Source organism: Sebastes fasciatus, chromosome 8, assembly GCF_043250625.1.
Source record: "Sebastes fasciatus isolate fSebFas1 chromosome 8, fSebFas1.pri, whole genome shotgun sequence".
NCBI lineage: Eukaryota > Metazoa > Chordata > Actinopteri > Perciformes > Sebastidae > Sebastes > Sebastes fasciatus.
Window position 1 is genome coordinate 3,835,603 of NC_133802.1, and position 14,360 is coordinate 3,849,962.

Consider the following 14,360-nt stretch of genomic DNA (forward strand, 5'->3'; position numbering starts at 1 on the left):
AGGTCAGAGAGGGAGGCATGCACCGGGCCAACAAGCTGGACCTGAAGACATTGAATGATCACATTTAGTCCTTCCATCTGACTGTCAGCCACTACCAGAGAGAGCATGCCCCATGCCCCATGGCCCCGCTGCTACCTCCCCAGTGACATTAGCGTCAAACTCATGTATGCTGATTATGTAGAACAAGGCAACAACTGCCCCTACAAGTCTTATCGAAAGGCTGTAAAGTCTAGGGCATTAGCTTTACAGAGCTTGGAGAGGAGGAGTGTGAGAGCTGTCTGCTGCAGGAACAGCACATGAAGGCTGACCAACAGGGGGAGTCTGCAGCAAACTGCCCGCAGTGTGAGAGGTGGCAAAAAAACACAAGGATTCAGCCGGAGAGAACGGTCTACACAACAGATCAGATGTGGAAAGGGACTGGCCTGAAGATACATCTACCAGAAGTGTAGATCTGCAGAGGTGATCGTGCTCTCACAAATGCCTGATGTCAAGTCAGCTGTGTTCACAAGACGGATCATTGCATATCATGAAAACTCAGTCAGTTGGACAAAAGAGTAAGACCAACAGAAAGAAGACCATCTCTGTTGTCTGGCACAAAGGGATTGCAGGGCAGAACACTAGGGAGATAACATTGGCTTATGCAGCGGTATTGGCGTAGGAGCGGGTCATAAAGCACGTTGTCTACTCGTTAGAACAAAACTGGTGTCTCTCAGGCGCCCCGATAGCCCGGATGATAGAAAGGGGTGCCCCAATAACAAGGCTGAGTCCTAACCGCGGCAGCCTGGGTTCAAATCCGACCTGCGGCCATTTCCACATGTCGCTCCTTCTCTCGCCCCCCTTTCTAGACTGTCCACTATCCAATCTATAAAGGCTTGAAAATGCCAAAAAAAATAATCTTAAAAAATAACTGGTGTCTTGTCTTCGCTTAGTTAAATCCAACACCACCACAACTGAAGACATCACCAGTTCTTCAAGCCAGGGCACACATTTATGAGTACAGACATCATGGTGTGGAGCAGGAGATGAAGAGCACACCAGAAGGGGTGGTCTACGTTTTTGAAGACTTTCTCTCTGCGGTGGGAAACTCCTCTTCCAAGAAAGTTGAGGTGGTAGAGCTCCGAAATTAAGGCATCAAGGACTGATAACCACACTGCAGTCAAAGGGAGGCAGATACCCAAACTGGCTGACCTTAAAGTTGTCCAGTTGCAACGTAGTTCACGGAACATGTTTGTGAAGATTTCCCATGACAGCTGGATCTCCTGCAGAAAAAAAGTGAGGCCACAGGCCCATGCAGGGCATAGAGGAGGTCAAGAAGACGGATATCCTCCAGAAGCTGGGTCCCCTCATGCCACCCTCCAGGAGGCTATTCTGGAGCCCCCTGGCTGTGAGTACCACCGATGAAGAGTAATGAGAGGAAGGAGAAACGAAAGATAAGATAACCATCACTAATACATGAGGGTTATCATATACAGTAGAAATGAAATTTATGGATAAGGTTAATTGTTACCTTAAGGGCTTGAACCCTAACAAACCGGCACAAACTTAGAAGGGTTCTGCCCCTTTGGGGCTTGAACCCTAAATAATTCCTACAGGTTCAATAGGGCCTTAACTGCCCGACGTCGTCGGTGCACGGGCCCTAATTAGAAGTTTAATAGGTACTTGGACCGACGTTGTCGGTGCTTGGGCCCTAAAAATGTAAAAAGGACAACTGGAGATTCATCAGCTTGTATCAAAGAGAGCATCTCCACTTAGGTGCCAATGTTTCACTTTTGTTGGGTGGCTTCATTTTCCTATTTATAGATCTCGCTCTCTCTTTATTGCTCTCTCTCTGTCACTCCTCCCTCCACCACCCTTGGATTTTGCGGTATGGGTCAAGAGCTTTTTTAGTGCCACACTCCTCCAACAATAAAGACTGAGGCAGCTTTTGCTGGCAGTGTCTGAGTGCAGCAGTGGTGTGTTAGAGACAGGGACAGACCAGCAGCCATGGATGACGTATATAAAGCAGCGGTGAGTACAGATAAGGCGCTGTTTTATTTCTCTTTCTGATAATTCACTTTGGGGTGATGACTTCTGAAGTATGTAATAATCTGAAAATACTGGAGCGGATTCTGTCCTTGTGTGCAATGCTTCAACAACAAAAAAGATAGAAAAACACAAATTATATGGGAGGTCTCTGCTGGCCTGGCACACATGTATTTGATACAATTTTAAAAGCCACCGTGACAGCCGAATACAGAAACAGCTGCTCTTGTAATTCCAAAGTCAATGTTTAACATTGATAGAACAAAAACACCCACACACTACGTAAATTCCAATGCAATAGCAATGCAGTAGTTGCTACCTTTTGTGAAGATGCAACATAAAACTTTTGTTGAGACTGTCAGATAGGTTTGGAAACAACCGGATGCTCTTTTAGTTTGTGCTGCTGTATTATTGGTTTAGATTGTCAGAAAATCCTGTTATTTTGTTCACTTGAACAAAAGAACGAAAGAAGGAATAAAGAACTATACCCAGTGAGGTTGCAGAATAAAGTTTATCACATTTTGATGCTTTGCCTTTAAGCACTAGGTGAAATGGAACATACATTAGATCATATCATTTTTCTTTTCATTGGACTGATTAAGGTTATATGAAAATCTATAAACAAATATCTATCCATAAGATATCTAATATATAAGATAACAGGGAATATTAGGGGTAATTTAATTGATTTCTGAAAATGTAATTTCTATTTTTGGTCAGGGCCGTAGCTTCTGTTTGTGAATTCTGAGGTCATGTCCTTGGTATTTTTTGAAGGAACTATGAATGCTTTAACTAACAAAAAACGCATCATTATTTTTACAATAATTATATTTAAATTAGACTACCTTTAGAAGAAAGTATATAAATAATAAAAAAAATAAAGTTTTATTCCTTCAGTATGGATACAATATTGAAACAACATTTCCGAAAATATAATGAAATATTATGAAAAATAATTAATAAAACATGAAAATATCCAAATAATGAACAAATTGAAATGAATGAACCCATGACAGCGGTATCTCTGAGGTCCCTTCTGTGGATCCTGACTGCAGTCGTGCTTGTGGCTGTGGTTGAGGAACACTGGCAGGAAGATTCCTGTGATGAACCACTTTTAACGTTTATTTTATAGGTAAAAAATAAAATAATGATGTTTTACAGGACAAAGGAAGTGTGCTCCTACAACTTATATGACACTGAAACAATAGGTGTGATAAACTCAGACAGAGCACAGTGACAGGCTGCTGTGGTTAGTTCATATGTCTGTGGCTGACAATAGAACAAAGTACCACTGGTTCAAGGGGGTAGAAGAGAAGGGACAGCTGATGGCTATTAAAACAAATGACCCAGTCAGACACCAGCATTGGTGTCAGAAATCCCCCTTTGTACTCTGCCACACAAGAATAGTAAGTGAGGAAAGCAGTGTGACATTGCAGTCATACTGCACTGAGAGCAGCACATACTCAGAGAGACTCAGAGACTATCAGATGAAGTTATACTCCACCTGTACAGTGGTAAAAAATAAAAAGCGAGAAAAAACAGTGATACACATACAATGATCATCCTGATTTTGTTTCCATTAAGGTTGAGAACTTGACAGAGGAGCAGAAAAATGGTGAGGAAATTACTATTGTACTGCTAATACTTTTACTTATTACTACCATTATATACCTAAACTGATACTACCCATAACAACACAGGTATGACTACTACTACTAACAATACTAATAGAAAAGTCATTCATTTTTATTGACTTTAACAATCAGTTGAAACAATGAAAAATATCAAATAAAATATGCACATACACTGTCCTTTATATATTATTGGGTATATACTGAATGGATAAATGATGAATGTAGTCAGTGGGACCCTCCCTTTTAAACATGACATCACTGAGAGTTTTATCCCGCTAAGTCGCTTTCATGGAATTTGTACTGAGCCTTCCAAGAGAGGAACTTTTCCTCTACTGATGATTTATTTTACCATCTTGCTGAGCCCCCTTTCCAGGAACCTTTTTCTGTCACCATTGGTGTATGAATGTGTGTGCGAATTGGTGAATGAAAGGAATGAATTGTAAAGTGATTTGGTAGTAAGACGCTATATAAATGCAAACCATTCACATTTGACCATTTTTAGGAACACTGAAGGAAATAAATGTGGTTCCTGGTCTCCAGTGCCACTACGATTTTCAAGTTTATTGCCGTTAAAAAATATCTAGTCTGAAAAGTGAGATAAAGCGAAACAGTGTGCAGATGAGAGTGAGAGCTAATGAATGAGAGAGCGGGGCGATTGAGAAAGAGCGACCAAGTGAAGGAGAGAAATAAAACTTTACCATCTGCGTTGTTTCAATGCTTTCATCAATTAAAGCAGAAATAGTCTAAATAAGCATAAAACGCTAACTTGTCGTCACTACTTTAGAACAGTAGACATAACTGACCCTTTCTGTCTCTGTCCACTTCTGCTTGTCTCCATTCAAACATCAGAATCATGCAGTAAAGAGCGAGGAACACTACTCTCATTGATAATCAAATAGGTTGCTTTAGTCCCAATACTGTTGACTTCAGCACATTAGCAGATCTATACGTTGGTAAACCTTAGCATGTTTGCAGATAGTAGAAATGCTAATGCTAACTGTTTGTCCACTTCACTCACCAGTTCTTGTTGGACACAGTTAGCATTAGGGATGCACCGATACCGGTATCAGGCATCGGGTCCAGTACTGTGCTCAAGTACTCGTACTCGCAAAAACAGCTCTGATACAACGGCACCGATACCACTTTACGGTGGTGCGCCCGACCCCACTGGGCTGGGATCCCACCTCAGCCGGCGCGCACCGTCCCTCACTTTCATTGTGCCACAGGGTTTTGCTTGCACCCTCTGCTCTGACTCGCGCGTGCGTTAGACTCCTTGGTCCGTGTTTCAGGACGGGTCGGGTGGGTTGCCGACATCGCCGCAGACCCCTGGCGCCTTTTTACGTGGGCCGAGCCAAAATCTGGCGGACCAACGCGGTTGGGGCGCACTAAAGACAGTCCGCCCCGGTTGACAGTCGCACCGGGAGCAGGGGGCCGTTGTCCATGGTCCGGCGAGGTCCGGGCGGGGATCGCTGAAAAGCTGCGGCCGTGAGCCACCTTCGCCCCGAGCCTTTCCAAGCCGACCTAGAGCCGGTCGCGGCGCACCGCCTCGTATGCGGGACTCCCCAGCCTGCCGTGTCTCGATCACACCCTCCAGCTGGCTGTTAACGAGGGTCTTTTGGCACAGAGAAGTACTCGTATCGGTACTCGGTATCGGCGAGTACCCAAATGTAAGTACTTGTACTTGTAATGGGTCTGAAAAAAAGTGGTATCGGTGCATCCCTAGTTAGTATTGAGGCTAAATAGGTAGTCCATCTGATGGCTCCAAGCAACAATTAATATGTTTATATTGCTGTGAAAAGACCCGATTCGTACCTCCTGCCTGATCAGTATGGCGCATGTGAAGCTCTCAACAGAGATGAGAAGGAGACGGGAAATGCTCACTCGTTAGCTACTTCCATCATCAGCTCCGGAAAAAAACAATGTGTTTGTAAGGTAAACCTCAAGAAACTTTTTTTTGTACGTCTGTACGTGTTACATATACCAACCAAATTTCATAGATCTAGGTGAAATGCACCGCAGGGGCTACTAATGGGTGTGCCAGTGAGCCATTTTGCCATGCCCATGCGCAAGATCCATATCACGTGTACATTTTAGCCACATCTGATATTTGTGCAAAATTTCATGAATTTCGAGCATCCCTAGCCCCTCAAAAATGTGATTCATTGGAGATAAAATAATAATTAATTCAGTTTCAATAGGGCCTTTGCCAAACCACCTGGTTGGTGCTCGGGCCCTAAATATGTCTACAGGCAAGCAAACAATTCAACGTACATTCAGAATGGATGTAGAAATGTGCATATTTACTTGGGTTGTAGTGGAGCTGTTCTTTCAATAGAATTCCTGCTTTTCCCGATTACCGAGTAATGATGTGTAGGGACTAAAAGACTTGGCGGGCCTTGCTTGTAAATGTTTTTGTGATGGTTGTTGTGATTTTATGTCAGCAATCCTTCTTGGTGTTACATTGTGGAGATGGATTTCTCTGTTTGTAGTTATGAGTAACTTAACCCTTTGTCTCCTTGTCAGACAGTAACAGTTCCTGTGTCCCTTCTAGAGTTCAAGGCTGCGTTTGACATCTTCATCCAGGATGCGGAGGACGGCTGCATCAGCACCAAAGAGCTGGGGAAGGTGATGAGGATGCTGGGACAGAATCCAACTCCTGAAGAGCTACAAGAGATGATTGATGAGGTGGATGAGGATGGTATGTCAGCATCATTAAACCTGTCGCATCACTGTAGACATCGGGAGCACATATTTTCATTAGTGGAATAAAATAATTTGAACAACTTAATAGAAACTTGAGTGCAAATTTAAGGGAAGGAGAAGTGGATTTTGAGAGGTCTAATAACTGTGAATATGATAAAGAGATATGGAGTCTTTATAAAATCATGGTGTGTGTTCGCAGGCAGTGGCACGGTCGATTTTGATGAGTTCTTGGTTATGATGGTCCGCTGCATGAAGGAGGAGAGCAAAGGAAAATCAGAAGAGGAGTTGGCTGAACTGTTCCGCATGTTTGACAAGTATGTCGTATTTCTTTTCACACACTGTACAGAGCTACTTCAAAATTTAAAGGAAACACCACCAAGTTAATATAGGAGAAATCAGTGCTGATTTCCACTAGTAGATTGACAGATTTTTTTTAAATCAATAAAGTCAAACAAAGCTCTCCTGGTGTCTTTGATCAATACCCAAAACTTCACTAGAACACACTGTGTTACAAAAGGAATTATGTTGTTCATCCTTGTACACTCAGAACATTTCAGTGTTAAAGGGCTTCAACAGATATTCCAGATGAGTATAAGACTGATTCCTATATCTTGTGTTTAGGAATGGAGATGGTTACATAGACTTAGAAGAGCTGAAGGCCATGCTGGAGTCCACTGGTGAGGCCATCACAGAAGACGACATTGAGGAGCTGATGAAGGATGGAGACAAAAACAATGATGGAAAAATTGATTATGATGGTACGGGACACAGCCCAGTAGCACAACAGACACCAACTGTATGTCCTACAAACAATCTTCATATGCAAAGATTTTACATTTACAATTAAGTACAAGTATAATATTGTATTATTACAATAATATATATATTAAGTATAGACATCATTCTGCCCTCTCTGTCCTAAGCCCCTTGCACCATACAAGCACAGGCGTATGCATGCGCTTCTTACAGTAACCTGTGTACTGGTCATTCATTTCAAACATCATCCTTCATACGGTAACCTGTACGAGTACTAGTCATTCATTTCAAACATCATCCTTCATAAGAGAATGAATACATTTAGAAAAGATGATTCTTCTTCACTCACCAATGGTGAATGTAGCCTTGGCCAAGAGGAGTTGATGTCATCAGATGGTGTCCAACTTTCACTGGGTGTTTCGACCCTGAACCATAGCAAACTGCCCATCTCCCCCTCCTGGCTTCCAGCTTGTCTCTTCTCTCCTACTCCATAGCCAACCAGAGGCTCTTTCTGCTGCCTCCCCCATCCTGCGAGCTTCCATCTTCCTCTCCTTCCCTGTTATTCCAACGGCTGTGAGCATTCTCCATAATGACTTAGCGGGGAGTCCTCTACAGCCGACCTCGACTGGGAATAGCCATGCCTGCTATCCTTTCCCCCTGCAGTCATGCAAAAGGTCCTGCTATTTGGTACTCTTCCTTTCGAAGGCTTGGTCGCAACCCTCTTCCCACGGGTCTGTAGGTTCGATCAGGATGATCTTCTTCGCCTCATCCGACCAGAGGACCACATCCGGCCTCAGGGTACTGCAGCCTCCCTCCCAGGTCCACCCTCATTTCCCATGATTGGGCCTTTTGTAGCAGGTTGTTTGATGTTCTTGCTGTAGTTGATGGCTTTTCTCCCTCTCTCACAAACTTAATTGATGCTGTTGGTCTCCCCTGTATATGGCGTTTCTTGCGTCTCTCCTGCTCCAGCGTGTTAGCGAGTTCCATGAGCACCTTGTCATGGCGCCATCTGTACCTTCCTTGGGTGAGTGCTGTTTTACACCCTTACAGGATGTGCGCCATGGTGCCCCTTCCCCCACAAAGCTTGCACAGTGGGTCCTCTCTCATGCCCCACCTGTGCAAATTTTCTGGAGTCAGGAGTGTGTCATAATCCGACAGCAGCAGGAAGGAGATTTGGAAGGGTTCCAGTTTCCTTAGATCCGCCCAGATGATTTTCCTCTTAGGGAGGTTCCATTTGGTCCAGGCTCCCTGGTGTGATGGAATTTTCCATCAATTCCTCTCTTATTGGTAGAAAGGTCAGAGTGTTTGTCAGAGTGTCCCTCTGTTGACATTATTGGGTTGGAGTCCTGTCTAGAGGAGCCACCGTTATCTGTACAGCTGTGCCTGTAGTGGAGACCGTAGAGCCAGTCGCTAGGGCAACCAGGGTCAGAGATGCCAGAGGAACGGAGTAAGTCAAAACATGATAAGGGGTAAGACACTGAGCACCAGGGAGGAAGGACAGAGTTGTGAGGCCTTCATGCAGAGAGCATCTATTGTGGAGACCTGACAATTCTCCTTGATCAAGCTTCAATAAACCTTCTTTTGTAAGACATCATCAGGTCCGGACCTCTTCCTTCCAAAGATAACTTGTGTATCAATTATTCCATCACACCTGGGACACCAACTCCACAACCTTTGCTCTTCGTCATCCTCCTCCAGGTTCCGTACATCCTCCTGGATCATGGCTCTCCTCTCCTTGTTGTCTGCCTTCCCCCATTGTTGGAAATGGGAAGTTCCAAGACCCTGTCTTCCTGTGTATGGCATTCCTATGATGTCTGCGGGCTCCTCTATCGATGGAATAGTTTCTCCATGCACTTGCAGCTTTAACCTGTTTGTTACTTTGCCCTTTCTGATCACCATGCTCCTGGATTTCTTTGGCTTGAACTTCATCCTAGCCCCCGTTGCCATGTGGTCAAGCACTGTTAGCACCCATCTCGCCTCCACATCGGTTGTCACAGTGAGATCAGTGTGGTTGTCGAATGCCCGATTCCATTCTTGGTCCTCGAGCCTCTTTCCCTGCAGCTGTTATAAGGAGATTCATTCCCATGATGAAGAGGATGGGGGAGATTGTGCAGCCAGTAACAATCCCCTTCTCCAGGTCTTGCCACTGAGTTGTGAACTGTGTTGTTTTGAACCGTAGCTGGGTGCCGCCGAAGTAGCTGGTGATCATTCCCTTGATGTGCAGAGGGATGTGGTAGTGGTCTAATGCTGCATAAATGAGGACATGAGGAATCTATCCGTGTACGTTGGCCAAATCTAGCCAGACCACTGTTATGTCGCTTTTGCTTGCTTTGGCCTCCCGGATCATCTGACTGAGAACTCCAGTGTGTTCCAGACATCCAGAGAAGCCTGGGATCCCTATCCTTTCTGGATAGAGGTGTCGATATATCCGTTCTCAGTCATGTATGAGGTCATCCTACTAGCCAGTTTGTTTGTTTGAGAACCTTGATTTCTTTCCTCTAGCGGTGGATTTCTCTTTCTCTTCTTCTTGGCTGCTTGCACTTTTGGTGTAAACCTTCTTATCCTCAGTTCCAAAATGCTCTCTTGCCAGGTTGTATGTTATTGTTGTGAGGGAATTGACCTTCTGCTTAGGTGTTTCTGCTAGTGTGGCTTCTAGCACTTTGTCAAGGTCTTGGTCTAGTTGGCGCCATTCTTTAATGTTGCTCATCTTAGGCCATTTTATTTGCTCTCTCGCAGGGTGGGCTTGGCTCTCTGGAGTGGGTCCCTCCTGAGGACTTGAGGTGCCACAGGTGCAGAGAGATCTCCAGTTCTGTGGGGTTCTTCCCGCCTGGAGTTCTCCTGCGTCTCACTAGGCACTACCGCTGTGCGCATGAAAAAAGAAGTTGTTGAGCATACTACTCAAATCTGCTCCAAATTTCTCAGCCATGATGGCGGTCCAGGCCCGAGGTCATTTACATGCCATACAGACTCATAGCCCCACCCCGACACGTTAGTCCCGTCCCCTTCCATAACTCATGAACCGTTTGTCCTAGAATCTTGTGGAAGGTGTCATTGTATGAAGCAAAGAGTTCCTGTTTCATTGGTAGGTGTTACTGTAATCACCGCCCACTACACATCAGCCACGCACCCTTTCGTAACTCATGAACCGTTTGTCGTAGAGTCTTGTTGGAGATGTCATTGTACTCAGCGGAGAGTTCCTGTTACATTGGTATGGTTAACCCCGCCCCCTACACATTAGCCACGCCCCCTTTCATAGCTCATTAACCATTTGTATGTTTATATATGTATAAATATATATATATACAGTACATATATATACATATATGTGTATATGTAGATATACTGTGTGTGTATATATATACATACTGTATATATGTATGTATACTGTTTATATATGTATGTATACTAGTATACATGTATGTATATATGCAGTACACTGTATATATATGCATATACTGTACATACATATATATATATATATATATATATATATATATACACGTATCTATATGCATATACTGTATATGTATATTGACTTTGTGCGTTCTCTCTGACAGAGTTCCTTGAGTTCATGAAAGGTGTTGAATAAAGGATTCAGCTGGAGGCCTCACTCAGCAGCATCATCTGGGGCCATTCCTGAAGATATGCCTTCACCTCTGCATTTAACAATACAAACAACACGCCTGTCCTTGGTAGACGCCTGTCCTGTCCTGTCCTGTCCTGTCCTGTCCTGTCTGTAATTCTCAAACAACCCCACAGAGGCCCTGAAAGGTTTGCAGAGGGATTTCATTGACTTAAATTATCTTCATTTCTGATAGTGACAATAATTAAAAATGTCATATACAGTATAAAGACTATTTCCATTAAAATATTTTCATAATTGCATATTTTGTCTGTCATATGTGGATTTATACATCTATATTTATATACATAAAAGAAAGACCTGCATGAAGATGATTCATAGTATTACTATTAAGAATTACCATAGATATACCACAAAAAAGTATTACTATATATGGAATGCACTATAGAAAATTACTACAATAATATTATTGATTTGGCTATGGTGAAATTACAGTTAAACTATAGTGTTTATATAGTAACACTATAGTGTTTTCTATATTATTTCTATGTTTTTTTTGGAACACACTATAGACAATTACTACAGTAATACTATAGACTTGGTTATGGTAATCTTATAGTGAAATTACAGTTATACTACAGTGTTAATATAGTATTGCTATATAGTGTTTCCTGTTGTATTTCTAGGGTTTTTCTGGCATTATAGGAAACTACTATAGTTATACTATAGAGTTGGTTATGGTAATCTTAAAGTGATAGTTATGTGACATCATGTTTATTCACTTTACATGCAGCTGAAATTAATAGCAAATAATGTTAAATGTTCGCCGAATGAGTTGGTGTCTGTTTATGTGTCATAAGCTCATCAGCTCATTCAGTCCAGACAGAACCTCAGACAGAAATCCTGGTAACCAGCACAACCTCCCATCTCCACTTCAGACACGTCAGGTGATAAATAAATACATTCACAGATGTGAAAGAGTTTGGTGACTACTAAACAAATTTAGAGTCAATTGATAAATAAGGTTAGTTTAAAAAATTGATAGTTGATATTAGATCCAAGAATAATTAAAGAAATTAATCAATAAGCTCTAAACCAAAAGTAGATCACCCCTAAATTTAGAATGAGTATTAAACTGATTCACAATCTTCCCTGGTGCTTCTTAAACTATGCGCTTTGGAATGATGACCTAAAACTAAATTTCACTGATGAACATCAAAACTGCGAATTTATATCAGTCAACGAATCTAACTGGTTACATTTGATTGATTGCATGTTAAACTCCACTTTTCATCACTGCACAAGCTTAAACTGTCTTATTCTCCCAAAACCTCCCGGGAACGCGATTCTCATCAAGAAACACTCAAAACTGGATATATATGAAAAAGCTTTTTTTTCTTCACAAAACCTCACAGAAACACATCTCTGCATTGGCAACATTCCAAACTGGATGAATATGAATGGCAACATAGTTTTATCAGATTTCATTTAAGAATTGCCTCCAAGAAGGAGCTGTCCTATCTTCACAAAGCATCATAGAAAGTTGTCGCTGCATTGCAAATGTGCAGAGCAGGATGAATATGAAAGGCAACATAGTTTTATTAGATTTTTACATAAATATTGGCCTCCATGCAGCAGATCTTCATTCTGAGCTCAATATCATGAAAAATGCCACTTTTAATCACTGTACTACCTTAAACTATCTTTTTCCCCCAGAATCTCTCAGAAATTAATTCCTCTTCAAGACACACTCAAAACATGATTTATATGAAAAAGTTGTCATTTTTTCACAAAACCTCACAGAAACACTGCAAACATCTGCATTGGAAACATGCAAAACTCCATGAATATGAAAGGCAACATAGTTTTATGAGATTACACTAAAGAACTGGGCTCCAATAAGCAGATCTTCATTCTGAGCTCAAGTTCATGTTAAACTCTACATTTCATCACTGAACTAGCTTAAACTAACTCATTTTTCCCAAAACCTCCCAGAAACTCATTTCTCCTCAAGAAACATTAAAAAATGGATTTATATGAAAAAGCTGTCATCTTCACAAAACAGAAACCCATATCTGCATTGGAAACGTGCGTAACTCCATGAAAGGCAACGTAGTTTTATAAAATGTCACTAAAGAACTTGGTTTCAAGCAGCAGATCTTCATTCTGAGCTCAAGTTCATGTTAAACTCTACATTTCATTACTGAACTAGCTTAAACTGACTTATTTCTCCCAAAACGTCCCAGAAACACATTTCTCCTAAAAAAAACAAAAACTAAAAAAAACACCCAAAAATGGATTCATATGAACAAGCGGACATTTCTTCACAAACCCTCACAGAAACATGTATTTGCATTGGAAACATGCAAACGTCCATGAAAATGAATGGCAACATAGTTTTATGAGATTTCACTACAGAACTGGCCTCCAAGCAGCAAATCTTCATTTTGAGCGCAATTTAATGTTAAACTCTACATTTCATCACTGAACTTGCTTGAACTGACTTATTTCTTCCGAAACCTCCCAGAAACGCATTTCTTCCCAAGAAACACTAAAAAATGGATTCATATAAAAAAGCTGTAATTTCTTCACAAAACCTCACAGAAACCCATATCTGTATTGGAAACTTGCATAACTCCATAAATATGAATGGCAACATTTTTTTTAAATTTGTTTTATCAGATTTCACTAAAGAATTGACCTCCAAGCAGCAGATCTTCATTCTGAGCTCAATTTCATGTAAAACTCGACATTTCAGCACTAAACAAGATATAACGTATGATTCAGAGCCAGACTTTTGTTTGACATGCATATATGTCCTTCATTTTAGCTTTGACAATATATTTTCAAACAATTTTGCTTCTAAATTCAATAAAAGCATACTTATAATGAAGTCACATTACAACACACATTAATCCTGTGGATATATAGCATTAAAGCCTCCTCAAAAATTGAGTAAAATCTATTTGCTCATGGAGAACTGTGAGATTTACTCAATTCCTGACCTCTAAATTACTAATTTAGAACTAAATTCCTACTCAAAACTTGATTTATATAAAAACCTTCTTATATATTCTATCCTCTGCCATTTTTGTTAGACAACTCCACAGTTGAATTATTACACATTACATCTGTTGGAGAGATGTATTTCTAGAAAAATTTAACACTACAAAAATCCTTTTAATGTTCATTTAATCCTGGATTAGTTCATAAAATTGTGTTTTTTTCTTTAAGTTTCTTAAATAAGTAGACTTTTGGGGGTGCCATATAATAGAGCATATAAAAGATGTACAGTATGTGGGCATGAGGTGAAGTCAGAAATAATGTGAACTGAAACACAGCTCGGAGAGGAGCCAAATTTAACCACCAGGAGGCACTGTTGTTCATCCCACAGACAAATCACCATCAGACTGGGAGGACAGGAGTGAGGTGGACGAGGTGAGAGTGACAGAGAGAGAGACAGAAAGACAGACAGAAAAAGAGAAAAAATATAGATGAGGAAAGCTTAGTCATTGTTTTCCAAAGTGAATCTGCAGACAGTACTGTCCAGCTGGGAATCAGAATTACCAGCACATTACTCTATGTCAGGGGTTCTCAACCTTTTGCAACTTAAGGCCCACTTGTCATTGTCAAAACATTTCCGAGGACCACCTTCCCAAATA

The 14,360-nt window shown here is 41.5% G+C and overlaps 1 protein-coding gene across 1 annotated transcript; it reads left to right on the plus strand.

The window, feature by feature from the left end:
* The first annotated feature begins 1,861 nt into the window (after positions 1-1,861).
* On the plus strand, positions 1,862-11,000 carry LOC141772164 (troponin C, slow skeletal and cardiac muscles-like). The gene is made up of 6 exons (XM_074642856.1): positions 1,862-2,007; positions 3,607-3,637; positions 6,208-6,354; positions 6,559-6,673; positions 6,981-7,117; positions 10,673-11,000. Exons 1-6 carry the CDS (start codon positions 1,984-1,986, stop codon positions 10,702-10,704), a joined length of 486 nt encoding a protein of 161 aa, XP_074498957.1. The 5' UTR covers positions 1,862-1,983; the 3' UTR covers positions 10,705-11,000.
* Positions 11,001-14,360: the final 3,360 nt, after the last annotated feature.

What these genes read in the sequence shown, in the direction of transcription:
- LOC141772164 (XM_074642856.1), top strand. Translation starts at nt 1,984, where the DNA reads ATGGATGACGTATATAAAGCAGCG. An exon ending in CTGTTCCGCATGTTTGACAA is followed by an intron (nt 6,674 to 6,980) that starts GTATGTCGTATT and finishes TCTTGTGTTTAG; the next exon opens with GAATGGAGATGGTTACATAG. An exon ending in TGGAAAAATTGATTATGATG is followed by an intron (nt 7,118 to 10,672) that starts GTACGGGACACA and finishes TCTCTCTGACAG; the next exon opens with AGTTCCTTGAGTTCATGAAA.